Genomic DNA, 27,890 nt, shown 5'->3' on the forward strand with positions numbered 1-27,890 from the left:
TACACTCTTGTACATATTAGGGCAAGTGAGTTTCATACAAAAGAGCTGTCTTTCTTAATTTGCTAAATTAATGTGCAGCTAGTCACTAGTTTAAAGCAGATTGCATCATGCAGATGCTACAGACAGAACAAAATAATCAGTTTTAGAAAGCAGAATCAACAGCCATTCAACCTGGATTGATAAATCCTGGAGGAGCGGGACAAAGGCGTCATGCATGGATTTCTGCTAGCATATTTGCCAACTTTCTGGCTGGGAATGTGCCTCTCTCTGTTTCAGCCTGCCCTCCTTGAGCCTCGCAGAGCAAACTGCTCCCTGGAAAGGAAGATGAGTGCTTGAAAGCGACCCATCCAGAGCGCAAAGCAGAAGAGATTGCTTCTCCTGCCTGGAATTTGTATGCAGCAATATATTTCTCCTGCCCATCCAGTTTCCCAAGATAGCAATATAAAAGAACAGGCAACCATACAGTCAGGACAACAATATCTTACATGGTTTGGTTAGCTGTACAGATTCAGCCTATTCATTCAAGTCAATATGCTGCCCCCGTTAATGTTGTGTCTCAGTGTCTCTACCAACTGGCAGATCTGCTGGGGATATTAGTACCACTCTCCCAAGGGCTACCTGCTCAATTGTTCATTCACTCTCCTTTCCTCTCAATGTTTGGATCCAAAAGCAACATGTAAATTTTATGCAAAGTAGCATCTGCAAATCTGACATATTTGTTCAGGTTTTCCCCACTTGCACCAAGTTAAAAATAAATACCTTATAAACTCCTGGGCCTGCTAAGAGAGAGGATGCATTCAGAAAGGTTTTTAAATATAACTGCTAAGAGCATGTCTCCTTTAGGGTCAAACTCTTTTGCCCTCACTCATATTTTGCTCCTGCCTCAAGGATCCCAATAGCAGTGGATAGATCACACTAGAAAAAGGCATCCTTGAAATAACTTAGAGAAGAACCAGTTCGATATGCTCCTAACTGACTTATTTGAAATTTCACCTAATATCTTATTTTTAAAACTCCAAATAAAACAGGTGGTGAGATACTCCAGCATGAAACAAGAAACTAATAAGGTGGACTCATTTCCAATACTGACTGTGAATAATACTAGTTGTGCCAGATCTTAGGTTCAGATTTCAAAGGGTTTCTACCCCCCGCACTAGAGTTGCCTTTGCTTTCTCCAGGGAGAAGCAAATTTGTCCCGGATCAACACACTTTTAACAGGTGGAATCATAGGGATGCCAACCAGATAGCGCAATGATAAGTATATCTTAAGGCAACAAGGAGAAGAGTCTGTAAAATGGGGATCCCTCAGGGATACAGAGCCTCTGCTGAGGTCAGTTAGGATTTGCTGAGCCGCTTGGCCACATCTGCATAGGCTTGCTCAATCTCTTTGTCTGCAGCACAGGTATTGGTGAATTCATCCCTGGCATAAGCGTTCTTCAGGTACCGCCACAGCCCCGTCATCTCTGTTGGGAACTCAAAGTTGCGATATTTCTTTGCAACAATCTAAAACAAAGACAAAACAGAAAATAAAAGCAACTTGCTGCTGATATATCTCTAGATTCTTTTTTTGGACAGCTTCTTACTCTTTCTTGTCATATAATAGCACAGGAGAGAAATGCTTGGAGGCTCAGAGACTTATAATAGAAGACTTTGAAAAGTGACCGTTGGTCCATCCCTACCTTGCAAAGATGCTACTTGACCTAAGTAGACTCCAATGCAATTGCCTGGAAACTATGACCAAATTATGACTTTTTATGTTACCTAAAGAGTTAATTAATTTTACCATCATATTTTTTGGTGTTTTCCACCATTCTTATGTACGTCTCTCCTTAAAGCTGAGGTACCAAATAAGAGCCGATCAGCTGAAATCATAAAAGGAAGATAGATTTAAGGTAAAGGTATTAGTAACAATTAAGAGAAACATGTATTTTGCTTGGCCAGTGATGTCAGAGGATTTAATCACCTACAGCTGCTGGAAGGATCTCTCTATGATCATGCAAAGGAAAAATCCAGGCTGATATGGGTACCATGATGGAGAAATCAAGGTGATTTAGCAAATGTTAGAAATAGAATTATGAGGATAAGCTGGGGGAGAAAATGGTTATTTAAAGACTTGTTAGACTAGGAAATTGTCTATCAAGGGAAATTCTCAATTACTAAAAACACTCAGGTCCTTATTCAGCAAAATATTTAAGTGTGTACTTAATTTTAAGCACCTGTATTTGTGTTTAAAGCGAGTTGGTTGGTTAAGTAGCTTGCTGGATTGGGACATTTCAGTTTTCCTGTAAGAATATACCATATCGAATAATCCTGTGGTGACAGAATGAGCTAGCTGATAGGAAGGGATGGATTAGCTGATTTAATGAATGCTTCCAATCTCTAATTTTTCTGACAGTATAAAATTGTTCCTGGGCACAAATTACATACATATGTGCCACAGAGTTCCCCTCTATTTTTAAAGTACATGGTAGAGCTGTTTTCCATCTCAGATTTCTTAGGACAGTCATGTTCTCAGAAATGATGATGATTTGTTTTTATTACTATGATCCATTTGGCATAAGCAAGGCCAAATTCTGTCCTAAACTGCATTTAATTAAGCATTCTTGCCTTCAATGATGTTACACACACGCACAGGGAGGATAAAGCTTGCTCAGCAATTTAAGTCAGTATTTTCACAATTTCCAGTAAGCATCTTTCATCAAATGAAAAAGTCTTTATAATTTACCTTTCTCTTCTGTCTATAAAACACTTTTCAGACAATATCCTATGGTTATTATGGTTCTCCTGTTTGAGAAAGTTTTTAATTCTTTTTTGACATCTTTCTTTTTATCTCAAGTAGTCAGGAAGTAGTAAGGGACCACACAATAATTTTACATTGTCTGACTCCAATGTCACCAGTGCAGACGAGCCAAAGAAAGAGCTAAACCTGTGAGGATATTATCACATTTCTTAACTGGTGACTTATGCACCTTTTTTTTTTTTCTTCTTTTTACATGTGTGCAGTCAGCTTGCATGGCTCAGTTTATGCTTTGGCTCATGGAGCCAAATTAGATACATGACTTGGCTTTACTTCCTAGCTTTCTTGATTGCCAAGGTCTGCCGCCAGGTACTTGCTTTATTCTAAAGAAATATGCAATCTGATAAATTAAATAAATACAACATTTAGAAGTCAGGATGATGTACATCATTTGCACTATGCCAGTGACCATGTACATCGTGAATCCTGGACCTCAGTGGTGATTTTGATTTGTTAACCTCTCCTTATGAAATACCAGCAGGAACAAAATCCCCCCACAAAAGATGCACTGCTGTTCTCAAGTTACAAATGCATGGGAATTGACTGAAGTTTGACATCACTTTTAAGAATAATGGGAACTAATTAATATGAAACACTGTGCTGTTACTTGCAGCAGGGTGAAAATAAGAGACCAGGATACTTTTATGTTAATAGTGTCTTTGCTGCTAACCCATGACGTGACCTAGTGTGTCATTCTGTTTCCTCATGTACTAAGTTGCCTAAGTTAACCTATAGGAAATACTGAAGAGAAAAAACTGTGCTTCAAACCCTGATCTTCTAGAACTTAAGATATGTGTGCTAATATACATGTTGGCTTTATGCTCAGCTGCCAGAGCGACGGAATAAATCTTCCTTGTACTCATTTCATCTAACCTGTGTACTTGCTCATCCATGCTAGTAAGTACAGGAAAGAAAGACCTAGGTGTTACACAGCACAGTGGTCTTCTGCCCCTCTCAGAGTGCACTTTACATGAGCGGGTGGCCATGTCTCTTTACAGATGGCTTCCTTTACCTACACAGTTAAGGCGAATTTTCTGAGGAATTACCGGAGGGCCAGGTCAGATCCTTAAATCTTACATATACCCAAAAGAAAATGGATTTTTCAGAAAGCCAGGAAAGTTTACAATCAAGGGACCTTTATACATTGTATAATCCACCTTTATACTTTTGGCCAATGCCTAAAAAAATTTGTAATACTGCATAGCTCAGACTCATTTACATAGAAAATAAGTGATTGGCAGATAAAGCAGCAGCACCACTGTTCAACCTCAAAAGTACATGTATGAATGAGGGCACATCATTGTCAGAGAAGACTTCTTTATCACATGCCACCTTTTACCTTAACAACATGGAGTTTGGGCAGAAGGTTGCAGTCAGCAAGAGTCAGGTCATCTCCATCCAGAAATCTGCGTTTAGACACCTTCTCCTCTTCAGTGCTGTTTGCATCAATCTCCTCAGGCAGAGGGGTTCTCAGATAGTCATCCAGCTTCTTCAAAGCCTTCACCAAACCTTTTTCAAGGGCTTTGCCAAAAGTAATAAATAAATGATTAGGGGAGAGTAGAAATTATTTGGGAACACACATCATCAATGGCTGTGACAATACCTGGAGAAAAGGCAAGAGCCATTTCTTTGTTGTTAGTTACCTGAGGGTAAAGTTAATCCTGCAAAGGAAAAAGGCAATATAGGCAGCTGTTATGCAATGCCTTCTCCTGACTACCAGAAAAAGAGATCGCGGAAGAAAAGAATTGGTTGTCAGTATGATATTTCCATAATACACATTCACCCTAGGGTGATTTTTCGGTTTCTTGAGGCCACCACACAGTAAGTTGTAGCCCTGTACACTGTTACATTATTTTTCCTAAGAAGTCAGGTGGGACCCTAATGAATGGGAATTCTCTAGCATTACTTTAGCTCTAAAAAGTTGTAGTTTTATTACTTTAAAACCCCTTAGAGGCAATAGGAATAATTCCAAAGATGCTAGCCAGAGCTCTATGGTGCTAGATTCCTTCAGTAAGTTGGAAGATACACAACAACTGAAATAAAAGTAACGTGATGATAATTAAATAAAAAGCTACACAAAACAGATGAGATATTCAACCAGTTTTAAGATTCTCCTTACTTTGGGTTCAGTTTGGGTGCAATTCTCTTCTTCATATGTCACAACAGAGAAGAGACTTTGGACCTCTCATTTCAAGAATTACTGAAAACCATGACCCAGACTGCTGTGGCTCTAATGAACTCCATACATAAAATGTCACCTAGATATGGTAGTATACAGTAGAGTGCAAATTTTTTTACTTGAAAATATCAAGCTGGGTACAGAATTTGTGTACTTATGCTTTACCATCAGGATCATACAAAAACATGACTTGTAACAATACACTCATAGAAAGCTGAATGAGAGTGCAAGTTATTTAAACTGAAAACACTCCGGGGCAAGAAGGATCTTTTGCTTCTGTGTTTGAAGGGTGACTAGCATGATGGGGTCCTGGCCCCTGACAAGAGCCCCAAAGTGCTAAAGCAATATAAATAAGAAACAGCAAGAATTTACAATGTGAAAAAATAACAACATGACTCATGGGCTTAGGGCCAGAATTTCAGCTGGTGAAAATTACCTGCAGTGATTTATACCTGCTGCAGATCTGGCCCAGAGTCAGCATTTTAGGCCTAATCCTGCAATATCTTTTACCTCTGAGTAACTTACTGCCATTTAACTTAGGGGAGACTATTCAATATGTCAAGTTACTTATGTCGTGTAAGACTACAAAGCCTATAGAGACAAATATATTTGCAGAGCACAACATAAGCTTCAAAAGGCTGCAGAAATCGCCCCGTTTAGAACAGCTTGCTGGCACAGGTAGCTCTGCTGGCTCCGCTAAGAGCCACTCCTGTGTTCTTGGCACGGAGAGAAAGGCGGTGTGTACGGGGCCGTTCAGAGAGCAGGAGCTGAACACCACAGAACATGCATTCTCTGATGCCCTAACATCCATTAAACCTTATGCCAGTGGTGGAAGTCAGATTAAGCTGCCTGATGTCTTGCTTCCACTGAAGCCTCTTGGCCAAGCACCAAGGAACCATACCAGCTCTTTTGTGGCTGACTCTTAGACACAGTGGCAAATCACGGCTTAATTGATTGACTGGAGAAATGACTGCGATCCAAGTGAAAACACCCCAACAAACATAGCAGGGAGGGAAAGAATTTTATGTCTGAAAGCATAGCATCTAAAGCGACTGAAGTGTTGCCATCCATAAAACAAAAGTGTTGCCATCCCTTATTTAATCAATTCAAATTGAATTTTGACACTGACATTCTGCTGTCAGATCCTGGCAGTGGTGTCTTTAATCATCTGCAGCTGTGCTCTGCAGCACAACTTCTACTGAAGGGTAATAACTACATGGCATGTAATATACCCCCATGTGGCAACACTTGAAATATTTAGCAATCTTTTTGTTTTGACCCATAACACCTGTTGAATAGATTGTTCTCTTTCTCTTGGTCAGCCTCAGACTATGTCCTCTTACAATGAATTCATTTAGAGACAATGGAATCAAATTATTGCAATTTAATTGAATTTTGCTCATTTGGATTTTAGAAAACTGGCTTAACACTGAGCATTTTCCAGCATTCTCCTTTGCCCAGTAAGATTTTTGGTTCTTCAGGTCATCTGTTCAATATTTCCAGTAGAAGCACTACATTAGATGCTTTGTGCTAGCTTACAGGGTCAGTTAGGTTTGTTTATAAGGACAGGAGCAGCAGGTGAGATGTATTTATGTAACTCTTTTCTGGAACTTATTAGGATTTTTCTTTTTCTTTTCTTCCCCTCTTATTGATTTATCAAAGTGCGTCATGGCTGTCTCAAAAACAATGCTTGGAGTGAAGCCTATTTGTGACAGTGAGAAAAACATGTATCTGAATCCATACTTGGCACTTGCACACGACTACTTGGGGCCAAAAATAAGCATGTGTTCAGGGTTCAGCACATCCGTGACCTACTCCATAGGCTCTGCTGGAACCAACAGGATCCTAAGATCTACCAGTGAAATCACCACAAGGGTCAGGCACATCTCATATTCTGATAATGAAGACCTGGACCACTATTTGTGACACCAGTGTATTGTATGACCCTATTTAATTAATCAAAATCCTTCTGATCTTAGTAAATCTCCCAAAACAACCATGAATATGAAACAGTAGAGAACAAGGGAGAACTGCCCTTCTTCCAAACTGAGCAATGACAGAATTTTGAAAATCTAAGAGAATTAAGAGCCTGAAATTCCATTTTTAAATGGAGTTTAGATGATCAGGGTCAGATTTTAAAACCTTTAAATGTTTTTCAAAGCTTTTTTGTAAATCCATATGCAAACATCCATGTTGTAAACCCTAATTTTTAGGTATCCTGTCACTGCCATGAGGTGAACATCCAGATTTATCTATATAATGGATAGGAAGTCTTAGATTCCTAAAGAAGGTGCTAACAGAAATCCATACCCTGAATAGGAGAATCTGGAAAGTAGTCCATAAAATATTGAAGCAAGAGGCTTCTAAGCCCCACATCCCAGAGAGAGAGTTAAGTGCCTAATTCTAGCCTGGTGGGGGAATCCACCTTATGCCAGAATTCGCCAGTGACTCCTCCCAAAAGACAGGTACCTAAAGCAGGTCATTTAATGTCAGGTCAGTTTAATTTCTCACAAAAGATATGGGGAAGTGCTGTACTTTTACCAAGGGTAAAGGGAGAGCATTTTCCTGGAATGCGGAAGACTGAGTTTCAAATGTCTCTTCAACATGGTGTCAGTCCAGATCTCCCAGGTGAAATCCCTAGCCAGTAGAGTACCAGGTAATCCATGTGGCTCTCCTGTTGAACTGTTTCACTTTCCATAAATGATTTAGCATTCAGTGGACCATGACTGAAGCCTGGCAGCAAAGGAGAAAGCCTGAAAAACTAGCTCTCATGCTTCCTCTCTTATCTAGTCAATATTTAAGCGTTCTATGAAACGTGGAAAAAAAAGTAAACAGAGACAAGAAACACCCTCCTTTGAATATTCTACAGCTCTGAAGGTTTTGGGACCCTTGCTGAGTAAAGAGATGTCCAGATTCATATTACTGAACAAACCACGCAGAAAAGAGATTTCATTCTGAATCTCCCATACTACTGCTATTTTGTGAAAATCTGCATGAGCCGGTAGGCAGTCTCCATCGAGAACTTAGGGGACAGCAGGCACTCACCCGGGCAGGAGTCCAGTGAGTACAAGTCCATCACTAGTTAACTGAAGACATTTAAAGTGACGTGACTGATTAAAAAGTGACTGATTCCCCACCTGCGAATATACTGCCACAAAGAATTTCGGAAGAGGCTAGGCAGCTAAGTCTCATGGTACCTTATCCCCTTGGTAACATTGTTAAACAACTAAACAGGTTTGTTGATAACAGCTGAGTCTTCATTGAAAATTGCATTTTATCTCCACTAAAGTAATTTAAGTTAAATGTGTAGGTTTGAATTAACCACCCTGAGCTTCCTCTGTAGTCAGTGGAATCTTTTCCTCTGTATTGCAGTTAGTTTGGGTGGCTCCAAAGTCAGCTATATCGGGAACTTTTTCCTAAGTGTCTAACCTTGGCCTTGCATTGTCTTGGTAATGGCAGGGTGGAGGATTCAATACTGCAACACAAAGTGGGGCTATGCCAGAGAATGTAGCTCTACGTTGATTTTAAGACTCTTATTTTCAATTACTTCCCCACCCTGTAGACCTTACTCAACTTAGAGATCCAGAATGTAACCAGCTCTGCAAGAGGAGTCCTGTCATCAGGTTATCACTGCAACAACTGCAGAAGTCTGAACTGAAAAAAACATCTTTCTGGACAGTGAAATCACCCAGGCACAAAGACACTACCACTGTATTGCCTTCACAGTGATGTATTTCACATAACTTCAGATTCCAAGAGGTTCTACCTGTGTAGATACAAAATACACGGTGGAACCACCTCTCACATCCATCACTACTCTGTTCTGGACTATTTATGTTGCCAAAGACAACTTAGAGCAATCATGGTCCTGCTATGTCATTCCACCAAAAGTAAATAAATATAGTAGTATTAAAAAACCTCCTGAGCTCTTTGTGATTTTCCTTCCCCCTTCAAAATCATGCTTTTATACAACTTTACTTAGGAATCTTGAGTTAGAAGCTAGAAAAATAGCACTTTCCAACCTCAAAGTAACCACAGAACACTTAATGAATGTATTACCATCTGTCAAATGCACAGGGTGAGGTTCAATTTAGTTGATGATACCTAATTCACAATGACGCTCTGTTTTCAGCAAAAGGTTACTTGATGTTGAACAATGAGATTAACAAATCCTGACACTCACAGAATTACAAATAATGTAACAAAAGTTAATAATTGGCAAAATTGTGCTCTCAGTTACACTGACATAAAAGAAGAGTAACTCCACATTGTCAACAAGCTATTCCATATTTACTCCAGTTCAACCAAGAACAGACTTTGGCTCTGTTACTCAACTCTTCAAGCAAAAAACTTCCTTAAACTATTAGCCTGTGCAACTATTTCCAGGGGACAAAGAGAAATCCTTGTGTCTTGAAACATTTATACCACAACTGAACAAAACATTGGAAAATATAATGCATGGAGCAATCCTGCAAGTCAAGGGGAGGGCCAGATGACAAAGATTCATTACTAGGTACTTAGGGTGAAATTCCGGCCATGCTGAAGCCAGTGGAAGTTCTGCTGTTGACTTCAGTGGGGTTAAGATTTCTCCAACAGCTTTTAAAGCCAAAAGGGATTCTTATAATCAGTTATTCTGACCTCCAAAATAATACTGGCCATAAAACTTCAAACGTCATAGGTCTTTTCCATCTCTATTTTCTATGGGTCAAATAAGGCTGAAGCAAAATGGAAAGTAACTAGAAAGTAGTAAAAGAAAAGTGGTTTGGAAAAAGTAAAACTGATTCAGACTGCCCACACCCACAACATTTACAAAGGTCAGACAAGGACTCTTCTTCCCCTTCCTTGAACTCCAAATATTCCCTTCCTTGCTGGGATGAGGAGAAATAACAAAGCAGACAAAGAACATAAGCGTCGATCTATGTGGCCTGAAGGAGCCACTGAAAGGCAAATCATTCCATCCTAAAATAGAAGCCTAGGAAAAGCTGAACTACCCACCAGAGGAGCCTCTCTCCCTCTTTTGAGAATAGACAGACTGGCTACCTAAATTTAAAATAGCTAAAGTTAGGTGAGATGACTCTATTTTATTTGCCTGAAAATATGCCTGAGTGGATCCATCTGCAGGTTGAGGATTTTACTTGTTAGTTATTACAGGAGGAGATGCAGAGCATAGAGGGCACAATAAGAGCAATAAGAATAACGGATTCTTTGGCCAAGTTCAATATAAAAACTATTTGATTTAAGTCAAACCAAAGCAAAAATGCTTAAATTTTTAAAATTAACTAGCACAAACTTTCCAAGCAAACAGAACAATAAAAAGAAAACATGTTTTGGGATGGTTGGTTAAATAACTCGTTACTAGCTATTCAATCATTTTCGTAACACTTTTAAAATGTTAATATTCTTTAAAAATAAAATTTCATTTCCAAAAGAAAAAAGAAACTTGTGTTTCAAAAAGATTAAGAGAAAATATTTTTACTTTTCAAAACAAGTCATGATTCAACAAATTCCACCCGCATTTGCCAATAATTCAGGTTAACCACTCCCCCCATGGTATTTTTGTCAGATAAACTTTTTGTCACAAAATATTTTGTTCAATCCAGAGTAAAATATATGTGACCATCTTCATAAGTAATTACCAGCAAAAGCCCAGTGACAACAAGGCTTCAAAGCTTTCAAAGCCCAGCAACACAAATGCTTCTGTAGCTGTCATCCGAAACCACCTGAGACTGACCTCAGCAGAACTGCAAGTTTCTTAATTGTCAAGCCCATGAAAGTTCAACAAACAATAATCCATGTACAAAATGAACAATGATTCCTGCTGCTGCTCTGGATAACTGACTGATGCTTTTTCTTTTTACTACTTTCTTCCATTGCCTTCCAGTAAGATTTATCTCATAACACACGCAAATGAACTTGGTGAAATATGCAATGAGGGAAAAGAGGGAACAGTACATAAATATTCACAGTCTCCCACAAACAATCTGAGATTTATTTTTCCTTTAAAAAAACAAACCACCTTTCCTGATCACTTCCAGATTCACGGTTTGATATTATATGAGACCCAATACTGTTTTCTGGTAGGAGAGGGAAACCAGCTAAGAAACAGCAATTTAAGGTAAGAAAATCATTCTACTGGTCTAACACTCTGATTAAAGAGCAAGGATTTATACTTTCACTCTCTTTTTTCTCCATCCTGCTCATTTTTTCAAGCAGGATCAACAGAATACTGCAACTTTAATAAATATATACAATGAATAAATTAATCCTTCTCACATGGAAGAGTTCCTACAGCAACATGCATGTCACTAGACTACACATTGAACAGTTTGTGTCCCTCCTTATGATTTCAGTATAACCCTTGAGATTTGAGTGCCTCCTCTGCTTAGCCATTTAAAAGTCAAACGTCTTGTCTAAGCTAGTTAAGTAGGTTCTCTTTCTGCTCTAAAGTACTAAGCATCTCCAAAGGGCAAGTCCTTCCAACTGCCTGAGACACCTGATTTAAACTGGTGTGACTCACTCTGCACACGCCCTTCTCTCTACACCAATTCTAGAGGAAGCCTAAAGGACTAGCTCAGACTAGACACCTAACTTCCAGGGCGGTGAATTTAAGAGAGATGAATCCTACCCTTTGAATATAATTTCACAGTTCACCCAAGTGATATAGGATAAAATCTCCCATTTTTTAAAAGCCATTTAAACACTTAGCACTAACTTCCCAAAGGGCAAGTACATTGCAAATTTGAGCATGGCAGCATCCAATTTCCAAGCATACTTCTGCCTTGTGGGAGTGCCAGCTTTGAGCAGGAATCCAGGGATATATCGAGCAGCCAGTGAGTGGGTAGTGACCAAGCTAGCCATAGGAAATGCAGAGGAGACGGATGGAGGTTTGGCTCCCATACATCCAAGGCATTTAGATGCCTAACTCTGGGCCAAAGGGAGTTTCTGGGATAAGTCATCTCTCCTATTAAAGATGTTCTACTCTAGATAAATAATTCAATATTCACTGGAACAGAGACTTGAGCATGTTCCCACAATAAAGCTAAATGCCCACACAGCCACACTGAAAAGTTGCAATCTGTCTGTTTCTACCCGCTTAATGAATTGATGAATATCTAATTGTGTACACCAAAGAGAGAGAAAGAGTTGCATCTCTCATTCCTCAGGTACTCAACTTTACTGGTTAGGGTTTTCTCTTAGGGGACAGGAGTTCATATTCTTCCTCCACATCAGTCAGACCTGGAATTTAAAGAGGGATCTTTTACTCCTGATAAGTGTTCAGGTGAGGATACACCTGGAGTGGGAGAAGTCATATGATGCAGGTGTGCACACACATGCAAACAACCAAGCAACTTTCGCCACAGGCTGCCTCTCAGACATGGTCTAAACCAGGCAAAAATAGGCAAATATTTTGCATATAAGTTGGCACATATGTTCTGTGTAGGTCCAGTGAGAGAAACATAGGTGATAAACCCTAGTAGCAGTTCAGCCAAGGTTCTAGGGAACACAGTGCTGAAATACAGTGATTAGATGCCCAAAGCAATCCTAGGAACACAGACGCATCGAAAATTTACTGACCTAAGTGCTTAATTTACTTAAGGGTAAGATTCACCTTTCCTAACTTGAGCCATCTAAATGTTAGGTATCTAGTCCAGCTAGTTCGTCTGGCCTCCTTTATAGACAGTGATGAAAGTTAGGCATCTCCAGAAGTTCTCTCAATTTTACATGAATCAAACTGCATTTCAGAGACAGATTTATGTCTCTCTGTACTGATCACAAAAGGAGCCAAGATGAGTGACTGACTGATGTCTATCTTTTAGACCAACAAACTTAGGAGAGATGATCCCTCCCTTGTTACCCTCTCTTCCCTTCCCTACCCAGCCCATCTACAAACTCTTGACAATGTGGATTATTCAATCAGAGCTTCTTCCCAAAGGTTTGGGATACTTTAGCAGACCTGTCTAAAAAAATTCACGGAAGGTACATTGTTATACACAGGGGAGAGACTGAGTAGAAATCTTTAATCCCCACCTACCCTTTCCTCAGCCAGAGCATGATGATCTGTGGGCTGAAAAGTTTACATGAATTTAGGAGACATGAGTTCAAGTTTGTTCTTCCCAAGATTTTCTACATGATATTACAAAAAAGATTTAAATTCTCTGTGTTTCAACTTCCTATAGGCAAAGTAAGGATAATATCCCTCTTCAACCACCTCAGACATTGCAGAAATAAATACATCAAATATTTTGAGGTACTCTGGAGATAGGGACTATGTCAGTTTTGGAGAGTTGACTGTTTTCCAGCTATGTTGAATCACACAGTGGGTCAATTTTTGCCTCTCCCACAACTAGACTTTCAACCTGGTAGCTCTTCTACCAAACTTGACATTGCTAAAAGCAGTAATGGACCAGCCATGGACATTTGTTTCAGGTTAGAGGGGGATAGAAAGGGGGGTATTCTCGTGAAATGCTGCGTGAAGCATCTGAATCTGAAAACCTAGGAATATCGGTTCTGTGTTCTTCTTTCTCCATGTCAGTCAGACTGTAAATATCACAAAAAGAACAGGCATGTCCTTTTTTTTTTGACAACATCTGTCCTACTTCCAAATAACACCTAGAGAAACAGGTGCATTGATAATATCATTAAAAAGAAAATTAAACACACTTTTTCAAGCATCTAGAAAGACTGGCTTTTGAATTGGTTCTAGCTCTAGATTAAAAACTCAGATCTCTTCCTCCACTTTGCTTAGTCAGTTTTACAGTGAAGGCAGAAAACAAATGTAGGATTTGTAAAGTTATTGTGAAGAATGTATTTGGAGCACCTTCAAATGCTGTTTTAAAGAAAAAAACACAGGTGTTAGAATGACACCCCCAAAAAGTGTTCATTTCCAAGTCTCCTGCTAGTTGAAATGACCCTGAGGGCAGGAAGCAACTGAATGTAAAATTACTGGCCTACAAGTGCCCCAGGAAGAACAGTACCTAACTTGCATTTCACAAATCATCTTAACTCTGTAGCAGCACGTAAGTGACAAGCATCGTTTCTAAAGCACATCCCCAAGGGCCTGATGCTGACCTCTGTGATAGTACTTTTGTACAGGTGTCCCTATACCAAGTGCAGACAAGCAGCAGCTGATTTGCATCAGAACCCTGAAAAAAAAAATCAATCCCTACACATTATAAAGCCACTTATTTATAGTACGAGATTATCACTCCAATATCTTGATTTTTAAGATGCTGTGTGTTTATTCAGAGTGTAGTTTTGTTTAACTAGCAAAGGGCAAACAAGATAATTCTGGAACTAACAAAGAAAAACTAACTACAGAATGTTTTTGCGTTAAAATAAGGCTAAAGTTAGCTTCTGATACAGTACAACTGAACTTCAGTGACAGTGCTATGGGGACCCCTTGTGTTCTAACATTTAAGCAAACAAAATTGTTCCTAAACAAGCTGTTGATGCTTGTATATTTAATATCAATTTCTTTCAATTCTATATGCATAGTGGAAAAATTCTGCTTTTATTTACAACAGTATAATCCCAATTACATTCCACAGATTTAAACTAAGTTGTTTCACTCATACAGTGGTAGAGTGAAGATACATGAGATGGAAACTCAGCAATACTGTATTCATATATACATGCAGTGTATCATACTTAGAGACTGGGAAAAGTCTGATTTTCCTCTAGTGCCACTTGTCAGTCTTAGTATAACTTACTGGATCTAAACAAAGTGGCTCAAGATCTGCAGAGAGACAGAGGGAGATGATTATAGTCTAGTGTAATGTACTGTTCTTTAAACTGTCTATTCCTTAAGACAATGTCTGTCCATTATATGGCACTATGTAATTACTAGAAGTATATATAAATTTAGATATCATAGCTAGCAGAACTTGAGGACAAAATTTTAAAGCTTATCAAGTTCCCCAAACTCTCAGTTCACTTAGCAAATCTCAGCCTTAATTTTTTTATTCTAATGTTTCTAGTATTTTCTGCCTTTTGTATTCAAAAATGGCCACTGAGATACAGAACAAATGAGGTGATGAGACAGACAAATGAACCAAATCTCACTCCTTTGCCATTGTCTCTCTGCTTTTGAGATTTTTGTTTCAAGCCCCACAAAATGACATAATCATGATCATCATGATTATGCCTCAACTTAAGATCTCTGAGAGAAGAAGTAGCAAAAAGACTTATAATTATGTTTGAATGTATAAAAAAATTTCAAGTAGCAGTAGGGAGGTCATTTTCCCTCTGTTGCAACAGCCCTGTTGCAACAAATATAAAACACATTCTTCCCAGTTCTGGTGTCCCCAGTTAAAGAAGGCTTTGGAAATTCCAGAGAGAGGTCAAAGGAGAACAATAATAGTGCTCAAGGACTGGAAAACAAGCCTCAAAATATCAGGTTTGAAGAGCCTATTTATTCAGCATCTCAGAGAAGGTTGAGAGGCTGATGTGTCAGCTACTCGCCCAGGAAAAAATAGCTGATAAGCACGAGGGAGTCCTCCAGCCTTGCAGACAAGGCATGAAAAGGTCTAATAGTTGGAAGCTGGACAAATTCAAGTTTGAAATCAGTCTGTTTCCTCATTGTTAAAGCAATGAACAGTTTAAGCGACAAACAAGGATGGAGGGGAGGTCGATTAACTTCCTGAGGTGTTTATGAAGAGATGAAGGCAAGGCAAGTTTTAACACAGTTCTGGGAGAAATGCTACCACTGGGGTGGACAGGGATAGAGTCACACAGGTAGGTCATGGCCTAGGCACTTATGAATCTCTAATATCATCTTTTATGTCTTGAACAAGGACAGAGGTGGATCGCCTGTACTGCCCTCAATGCCTGTTTGCTACGAGCCATTAAGATAATGATCATAATTAGATCTGCTTCGAGACTTGAGACATTTGCAAAGACAACCAAACCTTTCCTCCCAATATACAATTAATCAGACGTGTTATGGGGTTTATCCATGACCATCTGGTCATTCTCTGCCAGAAATGGGAACAGCTGGACTTTCTGCTGGGTGGATCATTGCCTTGGAGTGGTGCAGAAAGTCTTGGCGAGTAGATGCCTCCTCACATGTTCAGAGTCATCCTGATTCCAGATTAAGGCCCAGGAAAGAATTTTCTTTCAGATCTGACTGCCTGAATCAGCAGGGATTCACCTTTCCCTTCAGTGCAGAATATGGACCAGCTACTACAATCATCTGCGCATCTCTCATCCAGTAAATTCCTCCTCTTACAGGGGCATTGTGCACCAAAGACAATTCGTTTCTCCTGATCTCTGCCTGTGACACACAACAGCTTATAGCTGAGGCTATAGGTATTTATTATTTTATTTACAGGCATAGTATTTCAGCTAAAGGACTGAAATACTAAAATATATGTGCTCAATGTGCAAAATTGCTTGGGCTGTCATATGCAGGACATATAATAAATAACCCAAAGGTCTCTCTAGCCTCAGACACTGTGAAATTCTGAAACTTTTTCTGCAGTCAGAAGAATCCAGATATTCAGAAAAGAATTACATCTCCGGGTCTCATTTAGTCACCTTATTACCAGCACCGCTTTTAAGATAAAGGTCAAGTATTTAAGATCTGGTCTAATAAAGAAAATTAGCAACATTGATTTTCAGTTATGTTTCATTCTTCTTTTCCCAGTTATTTTATGAAGAACATTTGCATGCATAAAACAAAAAATATGTTTGGGGAAAAAAGGATTCTGGGCCAGTTCTTTTCCCTTTGAAGTCACTAACAGTTTTGCAAACTGACTTCAGTGAAATCAGGAGCCAGTCACTGGGTTCTCTATCATGTGATATCTTGTTCTACCATTGCTAAATATAAGCCTGTGAACAATCCTCTTGGGGGAAAAAAACTAGCTGGGTGTTTAAATCTAGGCATTTGCTCATATAAGATTTGGACACTTTACTGAGTAAGGACATAATTTCATCTAAATCCTTGCTGAGGGGAATACATTTAAGATGCACCAAGAATACTGAAATAAGTGGAGTTACGCACCAGTGCGAACGGTAGAGCAATGAAGTTAAAACTGAATTCTAAATAATAATGTAATTTAGGCCTCCCATTCCAGCAGCAAGGCGCTTAATTCCTCCCAGGACCGCTGCCGCCAGATTGCTCTAATCCATTTCCAGCTGTGCTACTGCTCCTGTGTGCAAGCAAGGGAGCTCGGCTGGGAAACAGAACAAAGCATCCCAGTTAAGCCAGCAGCACTTGGAGGAATATTCAAACACACAGGGGAAATAATTCCTTCTTAAAAAAAGCGTCTGCCAGCTACCGTTCCTATTGCATGTCTTTCAGTCTAGGCTTAGACTGTGCTTATAGGCCCTGATTCTGCAAAGGTCTTAAGAACATGTCTTAATTTAAGCATATAGTGAACCTCACTGACTTCAAGATATATATTCAGCTGTTTTTTAGGGCTTCGCATACTCTCTCTCTCATACATATACATCCACATACACAAACATACATATATTCTTTCGTTCTCTCTCTCCATGGTATGCAATGGTTTCAAAGCTAAAAAATAGGAATACATAAATTTATAAGAAAATTATGTCTGCTAATACATTAGTAGTAAATATCTACTGTTCCCAGAGTGGCTGCATCTAAGAGTGCTAATCGGGACCTGCACCCCGTTGCTCTAAATGGTGGATACACAAAGACAGAGATCACTGCTTGGAGAGCTTACAGTCTGAGCACATATGGATTTACTGGGAGTTTCAGTTCTGTTTTTGTTTTGTTCTTAAATAGTATTTTTCACCTATTTCCGTCAGGACAGCTACATACCTTCCTTAGTAATTTAAAGTTAAAAGGTCTCAGAGGGAGGAAAAAACCTCTAAATGATAAAACTTTCAGAAACTTTCCCTAGTAACGTACATACTTCCAAGGCTAAGATTATGGTTTGTTATCATTTTAGAAAACTGAAAACCTCCTCCTTCTAATGGCATAAATTTCAGTTCTTAGTTTTGGCAGGTCAGAAGATATTGGTCCTTAAACCTGTCACTGGTACCAGACAGAATATTGACTGTGCTAGGCCTCCTGTCACCATAATTTTGAGAAAATTTTTCAAAAAATTATTCTCAAGCAAAACTATTTTGTAAACTGAAGTTTCTGAGCATTTCAGAACCAGACTTTCATTAGGGGGCAGAAAAAAGATAAAGTGCTCTAGGATGGATGATAAATGAAATATCACATTACTTAACAAGTTAGCACATAGCTCTCAGCACTATTTCAGGGGTCTTTATATGAGTGTTTTTATAAAGAGACAGTGCGGAGAACAGTTTTATTAACATATCATGAGTGAGTTATATGGGTCATCCCAAATGAATGGCAATAAAACTTTATATCACACTCACCAACAWGTATTTGGTATTTTATGGGCCACAAATGTTGCAGAAAAGCTATTTTACATATGTTTTAAAGAGTGGGTATTTTTTATATTACGACTGGTTTTGTAATGCTGCCAGGCACTTTAGTTACCGCGAGCCCAACAGTGTTCAGCTCAGATGGAGCCATAAAAACTTGTTTAAAATGCTCTGAAATAGCTTTTTTTGTGCTTCAGAATGCCACAGTTAAAGATCCGTCATCCTGAAACAATCCATAGCTAGAAAGCCCATCATAAAGTACGTCTTTTTCTCTAAAATGATTTTAAAATCTATTTCTAGTCTTTCTTGGTTGCATGACAGAGAAAACTTAAAATCATCATGGTGTAGGAAAACTTGTGGCTCTACCAAAGGGCGGAGGTGCCTTAGGGAAAGGTGTTTTGCTCCCCTGTGCCTATCTGCTTCTGTAGGGTAGACTAGACCACGCTTGTCAGGACGACACAGGCTGACCCACAGCATCAAGAAGCCTCCTGCCCTCGCTACATGCAAAGGCTCAGGTCTAGGTAGGATCTGCACCACAGAGCCATTATTATTGTAAGTATTCTACATAGGTTTTTGAAGTGAACTGAGGTGTTTTTCCGCTTATTTAAGGAGATCTGTGATGGCTTCTAGAAAGGATCAGAGCACACCGTCCAGACTGTGCACGTGCCTATACAGCRGGTCTGACTCTCTCAGCCGGAACAGCTCCATGAACTCAGTGAATTTAAAGCAGCATAAAACTGATGTAGGTCAGCTTAAGATTCAAGACCTGTATCTGTGTGTGCATATCTCTTATATAACTACACACACAGCACATAAAGAGAGGCATTTCCCACCTCACATGCTTAACCACAAAGTGTGATGCAGCTACTGAAGAAGGTGAACAGTATTTAATCACATGTAAATTAATGATTTAAATGTTCTTTTATTTTTGGCTCCTTGATGTAAATCCAAACCAGACAAGTGGAATCCTCTGGTCAGACGGCTGGAAATTCCAATGAATGAAATCATGTTGGTGGTCTCCCAGCTCAGAGCCTTCTGAAGAGCAGCACAGTAAAATATCCTTTTGTACCACTAATGAATGCGCCCACCCACACTGGAGCTAGTGCCCCCTAAGAACTCAATTCAAGAACAACTTTTTAAACTCATAAATGAAATCAAAGGGCTCATTCTATGAGCCAAAGAACTTACAATTTTAGGAGGAACTGTTAATGGGTGGTTACTATAGGCTGTCCCCTTCATTTGCAGTATACAGGCATGCAAGAAAAAATAATAATCATAATACAGAATATGTACACAGTATTCCAATTAATTAAATTTCATCCTTCTTGAATGAATAGATAAATTGTTACTACCCTGGTTACTGTACAGAGCCTGAGTGATTTGCTCAACATCAACAAGAAGAATCAAAGTAAACTCTCACAAGGTCCTGATTTCCTTTCCTCTGTTCAGACAAGGTCTCAGTCTCGATATAAAACAATCATTAAACAACCAAAAACTTTCAAACTAATTGTGAAAACTTAAGCAATTTAAACCTAAGCAAGAGCATCCAGAAAATCATTTTTAAGACTACTATCACTGAATTCTTCCAAGGACTCCTGTTCTTGTATCAGCCATGAGGTGAATTAACACTTCTAATTTCAAGTACGGCGGTGGAGTCTAGTGATAATGGTTGGAGGACTGAATAACCTAGCTGCACTATCTAAGCAAGACAAGGAACTATGACTGTGATGAGAAGACCACTCCTTCAGAGAAGCCTGTTATAAAATTATCGAGTGACATGGGGGGTGGAAGGAATCAAGCCCGTTGTAATTGAACTGACTTGAAATAATAAACGCACACACTTTCTTTAAACACAGCTTGCCACATCCTGAGAATCTGGAATCAATTCCTTCCCTTTCAAGAAGCTTAAAAGTAGTGGAACTTTGATATGGCATGAGTATGTTTGCTTCTGGGCTTACAGCCCTAGCCAGCCTGTTCCAAACCTTTCAACGTTTTTATATTATAAGACAGAAAAGTTAGCAAAACAAAGATGGAAAAAAAGAATCCGAAATTCAGGGAACTATTAAAGAAGGACAGGCTAGATGCCAAATACCTTTGGTGAGCAAATGAATCATGATCAATAACATATTGCCATGCAGACTTGCACAAGAAGGTTATCACCTGCTTCTGTGCCAGGCATAAAACATAATGGCATGTGGCTAATGAAGTACTGCATGAATCCAGAAAAAAGTACTGTTTTTCTCTGCAAAGTTAAAGCATTTCACTTCTAAGTAATTTTAACTCATCCAGAAAAAATACAGATTTTTCCATGAAAACTTTGTCAAAATCAATAGGTTACTGTGAAACACTTCTCTTTTGACAATGCTGCATTTGTAACAGAAAACTGTTTTGACAGAAGGAAACCTGTTTTGTTAAAGGGATGTTTCAGCTTTGATCGTAAAGCGTATTGCTTTATATATTCACATATTTGCCAGCAGAGGGTATCACACTCTTAGAAACAAATAGACATATGTATCATTGTGTCCATTTTACATGCAAGAAGCGAGACAGACAGCAGCCCAAGAAATTACAAGTATTGTTTTCTTCAGTAACATTTTTCCCACTTTTGGGAAAAAAAATCATTGAGATTCTTTAAAGCTACAGGCTCTGTTATCAGTGGCTTCTCACCACCTCTCTGAGGACAGGAAACATTTCAATGAAATAGCCTCCACAAAGATGGCATCACTTGAAGTTTCAAATTGTTGCATGACTCTAACCATCAACCCCATTAGGTGAAACACCAGCTTTGACTTATCTTCAGCATACATTAGGTTCTCATTAATTCTCACGTCCAGTATCCTCATACAGCATAAATCTCATTAATAATCTCAACCACTTAATCCAACTTTTCAGCAAAAATTGAATAGCCACAGGCTGTAGGGAGAGCTCAAGTTTCGYAGACCTCACGATCTCGGCTAAACCAGTATGCTACGAAGAATGATCACGTATAGTCCATCTAACCCACACATCTCACAGCTGGAGATAGGCTGATGTTATAAATTCATAGACTGATTTCCCACACATTAACGAATTTACCCCCTGACTTTCAAGTTAAGGGAATATAATATAAACAATCTGATAGCTGGTGATTTAGGCTACTTGGGATTCAATGCTGGCCTATTCTAAGCCAAAAGAAATTAACACAACATTATATTTGATATAATGCTCTGGGCTGGCTGTTCTGTTTTGGTGTTTTTAATATGTGTTTTTCTATTTGTGTATTCTGATCATGTGCAACTGATATCCCAGTCACTGGTGTGGCCTTCTTCCTTAACCTAAGAATTGAGTCAGTTGTAGATAGGAGACAATATATGATGATTTACACATAAATTCATGAGGATTATACATTTTAATTATTCTTCATTTCTAATTTTGGTAAAACATTGGAATTTATGAGAGCTGAAAGCTGCTGTGTATAGGAAATGCATAACATGGCCATGAGGAACACTCAGTTCTTTTTGCATCTTACCTACTCACATGGAGATAGGGAAAGGGACATTCTCCTTAGTGGTAATTATATTTATTTATAAAGTGCTTTCTATTACTACAGAACTATATATAATTACTTCTGCTCTTATACAGGGAGAACGAGCCATTAGAACCTGTTCCAAAACGGCATGATCAGGGCTAGACCCCAGAGCCCTTTTTTATTGCTGCTGCAATTTCTAAAAATACCAATCAGAAAGAAATAGACCTGTTTGGAAATGTGAATACAGTCATGCTGTCCTTTCCTTTCCTTTTTGAACATCGTCTTTTCACTGCTACAGGAATCTGACACAACTACCTTTAAATTAACTTGTTATCTGCCAGTAAATTGCTTTTACAAAGTCATCCAAATCAGCATTCAGAATAACTTCTGTGGGTTCAGGTGAATTGGAAAGGATACTGTAGTGGGTAAAATGTCAGGCTGGGAYAAGGGAAACAATTCTTGCTTAGCCCTTGAAAACTGAAGGCCAATTACTCTACTGATATGGCGGTGTACTTCCTGCGTGCTGCAAGTCTACACTCATAGTCCCAGGTACTCAGAAGTCCTCAGGTAATTYGCTCTGTTGATATAGAGAACATGTAGGTACTGCACGTATGCTGATAGTCTCTACTTTATTCTTCTTGCATTTCAGCGCTCCAGCTGTAAAAAATTAAGCTAAAAGCATTTCCCTTCTTCAAAGGGGAAAGCTGAGTATCAGTATGTTCAGATTGCAGAGTGTCTGGATATCACAACAGCATGAACTATCTAAGGAAAACAGAGTGAGGAAGTTTGGATGGAACAAAGCTTGTTGCTCTCCTGCAGCTTAATATCTTTTTTTTTTTTTTCCTATAACCTTGGTATGCTCTATTGCCATTGAGAAGGATTTTCCTTTTATTTGCAAGAGTACCTAAAACAAAAGTTTGTCAGACAGAGCTAGAGATAGCTCYCATTATTCATACTGGAGCTAGTAAAAATGTAGAGACCTAATCATGAGCACTTTGCTGGGTTAGATTCTTTATCTTATAATAGCAGACAACTGACCTTGAATTCCAGCTCTGCCTATAGCCAGGTGCAGATACACCTAGGATGACCATTTATTACTGGCAGGACCTGCCAACCCTTATGCGTCCAGGGATTTGCATGTTGCACAGTCACTGAGGAACAACACATTGGGATTATGCATGGCAGACACATACCCACGACAGTTTTAGAATCACAGTTGAATCTAAGATTTACAGTTGTGCAGCAGACTATAAAAATTCCTTGTAAATAGCCAAGATATTTTATTTTCACTGTAACAGTTATTTAATCTAACACTCTTGATTTAGTTTCTTTTTACAAGCTTTCCTACAGAGGTTAGCTGAGCATCCCATCAGTATTAGGCAAAAATTAACCTTTTAGGATCCCTGAGAAGCGAAGCACTATAATTTCCTTGTGTTTATGACACAAAAATATCAAGGAGCAGATTTTTATCTGACATAAATCATCATTTACCCATTTTCATCTTATGGTCAGCCCCAGGCAATGAAATACAATTGCACAAATGAAATCTGTGGCAGAGCTGGAACCTGAAAAATTTACTTTTCTCTAAAATAACTGATGTGAATGCATGGTATTTAACATACCTTATGTCTCTGCCTGTGAAAACTAGTAATACAAGGTAAGATGTATATCAGTGAAAAACTGCAAATATTCTACTAGATCATCTCAAGGAATATGGCAGCGTAAATCCATTAGCCTTCATGAAGCAACAGTGGCTTAGACTAGCTGAAGTTTTATCCCTCTGAGGCAAATGTGGAGAAGAGGAATGTGGAGAAGAAAAGCAATTTCATTTAGAAGGTAGTGTATGCCTGTAAACATGCATATCACGCAGGTTCTAGAGGGGTTATTTGTTTTGACGCATAACCATGTAAGAGAAAGTCTGGAGCTTATAGAGTGCAATTATATTTCCTAAAGCAAGAATAAATGGCTTCTTCCATTTAATTACTTTCTGTTTAATGTTTTGCTATAACTTGGTTTACATGAGCAAATTAGCTATACCAGCTTAAAATAATCATGAGAAATAACTAGGGTAAGATTCTGCTGTCAATGGCTATATCTAACAAATTACACAGCATCAGGACATAGGCTCCTTTGGCACAGCCATTCACTGCTAAACTGTTAGTGCTGTCCCTGGCACAGTTTTGGGTCTGGTCAGCTAGCACTCCTCTAAACAGTGCCTGCCTGGGCTGAGTACAGCAGGTAGCGTGGGCAATTACCCATTTCTAGTAAGCAGTATGAGACTCTGTTCTGGTGAGGAAGTTTAGCTGTATGGACAGGAGCCATGTCATGGCATGGACTACTGAACAGTCTGTGGCCTGTTTTATTTACTAGTGCAGATGTAGTTAATTAGACTATGGACATGTGAATTAAGCCCACTGAACTCACCATCCCAAATTGATCAGCAGCAGTGACTGATGTCATTTGAAGACAGTTCACAATAAAATGATTAAAGAATGGCAAAATTATTCAACTTCTAAGCACACAAACACCCTGGCACATTTTGTAATGATCCTACTTACCAGCATTATCCTGCTGCTTGGTATTTTTTATATATGCAGAAAATTTGGAGAAGATATCTATTCCAGCAGTGTTTGATTCCCGGTGCTTGGCAGCCAGCTTAGGATACCTGAAAAGAGGGGAACAGTTTGGAAAGTAACATCTTATTTTTACCAGCGATGTAGTGATGATTACCAATACAATTTACAAGAAGAAAGAAAAAAGCCCTGTACAACAAACTGTAATTAACATTGTCATTCATCTCAAAACAACCGCTTGCCCAGACCCCCTTAATAATATCTTTGGCAAGGCGGGCGTTTGGACAGTTACACAGTGATGGCTTTACAACAAAGGTAATTGCACTGGTGCTTTATGTGACCATGATCAGTGGCCTTAAATCAGAAGGAAGCATGTATTTCCAATAAAGGTGCAGGGTAGTTTGGCAGCCAGCTCTCTCTGTTATGAATGGCAGTCGTGCCTAATTCCCTGTTCCGAAAATGTATTCCAGAATGTAACAGCAAGGAGTGTTAGTATTACCCAGGTGGTGGAACATAAAGTTTTCAGCCTCCAAATTGTCGTTTTTTAAAGACATCTGGTGCAAAGAAATATATTGATTTGAAAGACCAACACAAACTAATCACTCCTACTGATTTCAGTGGGTCTTGGATCAGGGTATATAAAACCTAAATATCTGATCTCCTGCCTCAGGAGTGGCCAACAGCTGCTGATTCAGTTGGAGGTAAAACACTCCATAAGGCACCTAGCCAGTTTTCATTGATTCATAGATTTTAAGGTCCAAAACACAAGCCAAAGAATTTTTTCCCATTATCCTTGTATTAAGTCCAAAATGTTTGACTAACTAAGGTATATCTGGCGAATCTGACACTTTCCTTGGTACTTCGTTCCAGTGGTTAATCATCCATACTGAAAAATCTGTGCCTTATATCTAATCTGAATTAGTTTGGTTATAACTTCCAGTCACAGGCTCTTGTCATTTCTTGACTAGAATAATGATCACTTTTCTGCCTCCAGAGTTTCTTGTACTCTGTAATCACTTCCCCTCACAACCTTTTTGATAAACCATGCAGCTCAGAAACCTTAAGTTTTTCACTGTAAAACACTTTTCCTGGCACAGATATTTTTGTGTGGCAATTCTCTGCATTCACTCCAAGTTATTTTTAGCACTTTTTGTAAAATGTGGACACCAGACCTCTACGAAAATTTTCTAGTATTGATTTTCTTAATTCTGCATACAAGGGCATCCTGAAATGTGTACAGGGAAAACATTCTGCAGTTATTGGTCCTACAAGTAACTTTCACACATGGAAGTCATCTCACTGAAGCCAGCAAGTTTCATAACTAAATATTACTCCTGTAAGTAAAGATTGTAGGAGGGAGAGCTTTTTGAGAACTCCTTCTAGGACATCATTCATTTCTAGGAAATGGAATATTTACTGAAAAAAATCCCAAGTTCTTACTTTGGAGGTGCAAGAGTCTCTTCCAAGAATTCCTCAATCTTGTTAACGTCTGTCTTGACTTCTCCATTAAAAGTCAAGAAAGGTGGGTGGGTCCCAGGAGCCAGATTGTGTAGATCAGCTGGCTTTCTGCAGATAGAAAAAAGTCATGAAATCATTAACCTTTATGATTATGTAGTCACACAGATATTTATAGTTTCTACAAAAATCTGTTGTTTGTCCTTCTCTTTCTTTAGCAGTTTGTGGTTAGAATAGTTTGAAAGAACCCTGAGAATCCTATTTAATATCAAAACATTCCACAAGTGGAAAAGAAAACCCTAAACCTGAATCCCAAGTATTTTGTTGTGCACCACAGACTCTCTGAGCCAGACGCAAATCTGATTGAACTCAGTGGGGGCTTTCTACAGGACAAACACCAGATCATATAACTACTTTCAATTAAACTGAACAATTTTTACCTTTTCAGGTCAACAGTGGTGACGTTGAACACAACTCCTTTGAGCCAGAGGATCATGAAGAGACGCTGGGAGAATGGACAATTCCCAATGCTTTCTCCATCTATACCAGCCTGAGGGACAGAAAGAGAGCAAAAATAGAGTGCWTACACGTTAGTTACCTATCTACCTCAAGAAGGAAAATTGGATGTTGAAACAAAAATACCTAGTTCGACAATAACCTACAGAACCTGTTATTCGATATAGTTTATCATCAACACAAGAATGGAATTACTCCAGAACTTAGCCCTTGTCAGGACCTTAAGAAAAAACACAGTGCCTCCCCTGAGGGCAGTTCTGGCTAAAGAAAATGTCTCTAGCTTATGTCTAACTACATTCACGAGCAGTGTATATCCTTTCAATTTCTCTCACCCCTGCAAGACTGCTTGCTTAATGGATATGCTAGAAAATTCAGGACAAGCTTTCTTCTCCATTTAAGTCTATGTACTGCAACTCCTATTAGTTCTGCTGATATCTGCTTCCCTGTTCTACTAAGACATGTCCAAAATGGGGACATTCAAAACTAGATTTAAACCCAAGCACTCCTAATATTCAAGAGTATTTGCACTAGGACTCCTTGTTCACATCCAGTAAAACAACAGCCTCAGACACAGACAGACGAATCCAGAGAGAAATCTGAATCTAACCTCTTCCAAAGTTCAAGGCAAATTTCAGGTACAACATTCAGTCTGTTCCTATCTCTAGTACCTAATGAGTTGCCTGCAAACCACTGTAAAACAATAAAAAAATGCTGGTGTTAGCATTGAGGAAACAGCCTGGTTTTTTCCTCTAAAAATTTATGGTCCTTAGCCATGCAAATTCTGACTTTGAGCCATGGAGGGATACAAATAACCCTGGCTAAACTGAGCCAAAGCAGTGTCCAAGGACAACATCCTTGTACAATAATTATGCTTGTGGCCAAAGCTTTCAGGACGATAATGGTTTTGATAGATTTCCATTTGAATTTGTGGTACTATTGTGTTTAGAAGATTCTTACAATCCTGGTGAAGCAACCAACCTTCCTTTGTTGATCCATATGGGTTGCATAACTGTATTTATGCACACAGTGCATGTCTGAAAATGGCTGATGAAAGAACTAAGCAAATACATGTTCCTTTTTTTGGAGAAAATATTCTTTTACTCTGCTGTCATAAATTTCATCTTCTCAGTATTGAAGCTGTGAGGTAGCATTTCTGTGTCCTAAAGAAGGAAACACTTCAAATTATTGCAGCTCTGTGAAACATCAACAGCACAACTGGAAACATTTTGAGATGTGTCCATTGCTACAAATTCAAGCCCTCCATGTGAAATGTTTAGCTGAAAGATTTCAGAGAAATCCCACTGTAAAGTTTAGGGTTATGTAAGGAGCTTTTCTCTGGGTTCAGATTTAGATTCAAACAGTCTCCAGAGATATTTGGTTCTGGGGGTACAGTCTGGTTGCACTTCTACTTGAAATTATGCATCTGCTATGTACCTGGCTTTGGCAAGAACCAGCAAACAGAATGGGTAAAAGAGTGGTAAGGTACAAGGACAAGCA

General features: G+C 38.9%; 1 protein-coding gene across 1 annotated transcript in view; it reads right to left on the reverse strand.

Annotated features, from left to right (window-relative positions):
- Nucleotides 1–1,335: 1,335 nt before the first annotated feature.
- CLIC5 (chloride intracellular channel 5) overlaps nucleotides 1,336–27,890 on the reverse strand; it is a 71,403-nt gene continuing 44,848 nt past the window's right edge. The window contains exons 2-6 of the mRNA XM_026059407.1: nucleotides 26,318–26,427; nucleotides 25,863–25,988; nucleotides 24,408–24,514; nucleotides 4,137–4,318; nucleotides 1,336–1,503 (exon numbers count right to left, since the gene is read on the reverse strand). Coding sequence (XP_025915192.1) covers nucleotides 1,336–1,503; nucleotides 4,137–4,318; nucleotides 24,408–24,514; nucleotides 25,863–25,988; nucleotides 26,318–26,427 — 693 coding nt within the window. The remainder of the gene's footprint in view (nucleotides 1,504–4,136; nucleotides 4,319–24,407; nucleotides 24,515–25,862; nucleotides 25,989–26,317; nucleotides 26,428–27,890) is intronic.

The sequence above is a fragment of the Apteryx rowi genome, unplaced genomic scaffold, assembly GCF_003343035.1.
Source record: "Apteryx rowi isolate R43461 unplaced genomic scaffold, aptRow1 scaffold_157, whole genome shotgun sequence".
Classification (NCBI taxonomy): domain Eukaryota; kingdom Metazoa; phylum Chordata; class Aves; order Apterygiformes; family Apterygidae; genus Apteryx; species Apteryx rowi.